This window comes from Cibotium barometz, chromosome 10 (genome assembly GCF_041138505.1).
Source record: "Cibotium barometz isolate CiBa-2024 chromosome 10, ASM4113850v1, whole genome shotgun sequence".
In the NCBI taxonomy this organism is placed as follows: Eukaryota; Viridiplantae; Streptophyta; class Polypodiopsida; order Cyatheales; family Cibotiaceae; genus Cibotium; species Cibotium barometz.
In genome coordinates this window covers 34,386,601-34,391,196 of record NC_141055.1, presented here as the reverse complement: position 1 = coordinate 34,391,196, position 4,596 = coordinate 34,386,601, and the positions used below count along the sequence as shown (strand labels likewise).

Sequence of the window (4,596 nt, the reverse complement as noted above, 5' to 3'; positions counted from 1 at the left end):
CCTCTTTGCCACCTAGCAGCATAGGATTGACCGACTTGTTAACCCTTGTAGATGGTCCTAGCTTTATGCACACTGTGGCAATGTGTATCAGCGCAGCACAGTGGCTGATCATTGCCACAAAGCATGGCTGCATCTTTTTCTTCCCAGTTTTTAAACAATGTGGGATTTGGCTAAATGAGCACTTGGCCCACTTTGTTAAGGCTGGTTCTAGAAGACCTTCAAACCTCCACAAACAGATGGCTTGCACAGCCAAAGCTCCAAGTCGTGAATCTACCACTTAGGCAATTCTGCTGAAATTGCAAAAGAAATGACAGAGAAGTCTCCCTGCTGAAATTGCCAGGAGAGGACTGGGAGGTAAGAGATTGGCTTTGTGCCCTGAATCAAGCAACCACCATCAATCCCATAGGCACGCTGCTGTCTGCTTAATATGCAGCCCCTCCTAGCTGCTCATACAGTCCACCAGCCTGCTGTGTGAATTGCACCACCTATGCTGCCTGACCAAGACCTATCTTTGACCATGCTCTGCCCAAATCTGATGCAACTCTCAATGTCAGAATTGTGCTGCTGTTGCTGCCCCACTATCATGTGGTAGTTAACTGACATCTGTAATCCCATGTCAATACCCAGTCCAGCTTGGGCACATACCCTTCTATGTGCATTGTCTCGTTCTTCAGAGAGTTTTAGTCTGGCACAATATTCTTGTTTGACTCAACAGTGGCAATACCAGGATTTTTTTTAATGTACAGATACATCATCTTTTTTCTTGTGCATTGTGCACATCAGAATAGATATTGGACATAAGCACGTAACTAGAAGCCATGTTGGGATCTTGCAAGACTACTTGATCAAAGCACTGCCTTCCTAGCCCCTTGCTACCATACTTATTGCAAGCACCAAGCAAGGTTGTCCACCCAACAGTGTTCCAGGAGATAGGCATGGTGTGAAGCAGCTGTTCTGCCTCGTTTAAGTGACCAGCATGGCCAAGAAGGTTGATCATGCAGTTTAGATGCTCCACGCTTGGACTTATAGCATGCTCTTCTGTCATAGCTGAATAGTATTGATGACCTGCCTCCGCATTGCCCGCATGTGTGCATGCAGCGAGAATGCTAGTGTGAGTGAAACTATGTGGTTGCATACCATCATGCTGCATTTCCTCAAGACATTGCTTGGCCAGTTTATAATTGCCATGCTCCATATACCCAGCAATGATTGCACTCCATGACATCACATCCCGAATCGGCAAACTATCTATTACTTTGCGAGCCTCATCCAACCTCCCACCTTTGGCATACATCCCCACTAGGGTGCTTCCAATAACCACATCAAACTCAAGTCCAGTCCTGATGATATAATCGTGTATCTGCATGCCTTGCCCTGTGGCTCCCGTCATGCCACATGCTTTTACAATGCATGGCATTATTACTTTGTTTCCCTCAATGCCCTGCTCTCTCATCCTCCCATATAAATGAAGAGCAGGAAGAGCAAACCCATGTTGAACGTACCCCACAATCAATGTACCCCAGGATACTGCACCTGGCATCCTCATATTATTGAACAATTTGTATGCTTGCTCCAAACTTCCACATTTTACATACATATCAATGAGGGCATTAGACACAGCCTCATCTGAGTCAAACCCACTTCTAATAATATGTTCGTGAATTTGCCTGCCTGGTTGAATGGCTCCCGTACTGCCACATGCTTTTAATATGGATTGAAATATGGCATTGTTTGGCTGTATGCCCTCCAGCTGCATTTTTTCAAAGAGTTCAAGGGCATGTAGACAATGCCCATGCTGTGCATATGCTCCTATCATAGCACCCCATGACGCTTCATCACGAGTAGAGAACCCAATAAACAACTTTTCTGCATCTTGAACACTACCACATTTGGCATACATGTCAACAAGAGAGTTTCTAACAACAGAGTCTAAATCGAACCCATCCTGAATGGTCTGATGATGTATCACCATGCCTTGCACCAAAGCTCCTAGGCCTGTGCATGCTTTCAAAACTGATGAGGCCATCATTTTGTCAAGCTTTAATCCTTCCAATTGCATTTTCTGAAACAGCTCTATTGCAGAATGACCATCATGATGCTGGGCATATCCTGCAATCATGGCACCCCATGCCACTACATCTGGCTTTGGCAACCCATCAAAAACTTTTCGCGACTCGGCCAACCTCCCATACCTCGCATACATGTCAACTAGAGCACTGCCAATGACCATATCTAATTCAAGTCCAGTTTTTAATATTTGTTCATGTATTAACCTGCCATGATGCACAACTTCCAAGCATTCACATGCTTTCAAAGCACACAAAAAGGTGACCTTGTTGGGCTTTAAGCCTTCCTCCTGCATTTTTTCAAAGTGTTCGAGGGCAATAAGCCCTTGCCCATGCTCTGCATAACCCCAAATCATTGCACACCATGACACAATGTTTCGCTCTGGCAGTATACCAAACAATTTTAATGCATCCTCAATGCTTCCACATTTCGCATACATGTCAACAAGTGCACTTCCAATAGCTACATCTAACTCAAGCCCACTTGTGATCATCTGGGTATGTATCAATCTGCCATGCAATAAGGATCCAAGGGTCACACACGCTTTCACAGTGCACAAAAAAGTAACATTACTTGGCACTATGCCATCCTTTTGCATTCTTTCAAAAAACTGAAGAGCAAGGAGACCATAATCATGCTGGGCATACTCGGCAATCATCACACCCCATGACACAGAGTTCCGTCTTGGCATGTGTTCAAACATTTCACGCGCCTCATCCAGGCACTCACATTTGGCATACATATCAACAAGGGCACTCCCAACAGCCACATCTGATTCTACTCCTTGTTTGGTGACTTTATCATGTACAACTCTCCCTTGCTCCAAGGCTTTTATGCAGCCACATGCTTTCAAAATGCATGTGAATATCGTTTTGTTTGGATGTATGCCCTCGTGTTGCATCCTTGCAAAGAATTTTAAAGCACAAAGACTCTGTCCATGCTGGATATACCCTGATATCATTGCGCCACATGACACGACATCCTGATTTGGCAATTTTTCGAATAAATTATCGGCCTCATGCAGACTTCCACATTTAGCATACATGTCAATCAAAGTACTCCTCACAGCCATCTCGAGTTCTAGTCTGCTTCTAAGGATCTGATCATGTGTGAGTTTGCCCATCCCTAAGTCTCCTATGTTGCCACAAGCTTTCAATATGCTCAGAAAGATGACCTTGTTTGGCTCTATGCCTTCCTCTAACATCTTAGCGTAAAGTTCAAGGGCAACAAGACCATTCCCATGTTGCACATATCCATCAATGATAGCACCCCATGTCACCACATTTCGGTTTCGCAAATTGTCGAACACCTCGTGTGCTTTCTCCATGCAATCGCACTTAGCATACATGTTAACAAGGGTGGTCCCAACAGCCACATCAGAATCAAGCCCTACTTTTGCAGTCTGTTCATGTACAAGCGTGCCCTGCCCTATGTTCTGTATGCTGCCACAAGCTTTCAAAACACATGTGAATATGAATCTGTCTGGCTTAGTGCCCTCCTGTTGCATTCTCCGATACAATTCAAGGGCCCTGCCGCATTCTCCATAGATTTCATGTGCTGAGATGATGGCATGCCATGCGATAACAGTAGGATTTGGGAGTTTGGAGAAGGCTAAGTTAGCTTCAAGCAAACTCCCACACAGGTCAAAGAGGCGGATGAGGAGGCCTCCTAGAAGAGCCACTGTTTCGAGGTTCTCACTGATTATGAGAGAATGTACTCGCCGCCCAGCTGCCAAGTCTTCGGCATTGATGCATTCCTGCAGGAGGCGGTGATGGAGGGCAAAGTGTTGGGAGCTACGCATGCCTTCCTTCTTCTGCATGTGGCTTCTTCTTCCCTTGGCCGCCGCCTGCAACCCCCATGTTTTCACACTCTTTCTTCTATGTGAAAATTCTGAATTCGACGGATGCGAAAACATGCGAATGTAGACGTTCACGCCAACTTCACATGTCACTTCTGGTGCAGTACCGTATAAAATTGAAGATTCAAGGTTCACTCATAGGCATTCATTAATTAGTGCCCGAAGCATGCGGGTATGCTAAGGATGAAAACCTTAGTGATTGAAATCTTTTTAGATTTTTTCGAGTTTTGTCGTGCATAGACTCTCTCTCTCTCTCTCTCTCTCTCTCTCTCTCTCTCTCGATTGTGTCTCTCTCTTTGGCGCAAGTAAATGACAGACACATATACAGAAGAGAAAAAAAAAATCGGCCAAATCGTCTCTCTCTCTCTCTCTCTCTCTCTCTCTCTCTCTCTCTCTCTCTCTCTCTCTCTCTTTTTTCGTAATAGAAGATATATTACCAAAAATTACTTTACAAATGGCCACATAGCCGCCATGCGATGTACTAGATTTCCCTCACTAATTACTCCGAATCATGGTTGTTCATCCAATATATAGCCGTGTCATTCTCCAAATGAGCTGACCACGCAAGGAAGAGACTCGCCACAATAGTAGCCCTTTTATATGACCTATGTGAGCTGTAAAACCCACTTTTGCATCAAATATGAAGGCATTCCTTGTTAACCAAATATGCC

At 44.7% G+C, this 4,596-nt stretch overlaps 1 protein-coding gene across 1 annotated transcript; it reads right to left on the bottom strand.

The window, feature by feature from the left end:
- Positions 1 to 751: 751 nt before the first annotated feature.
- LOC147634825 (pentatricopeptide repeat-containing protein At1g74600, chloroplastic-like) lies at positions 752 to 3,868 on the bottom strand. The gene has a single exon (XM_086803304.1). The coding sequence runs from the start codon at positions 3,866 to 3,868 to the stop codon at positions 752 to 754; it is 3,117 nt and encodes a 1,038-aa protein (XP_086659430.1).
- Between the last annotated feature and the right edge of the window lie 728 nt (positions 3,869 to 4,596).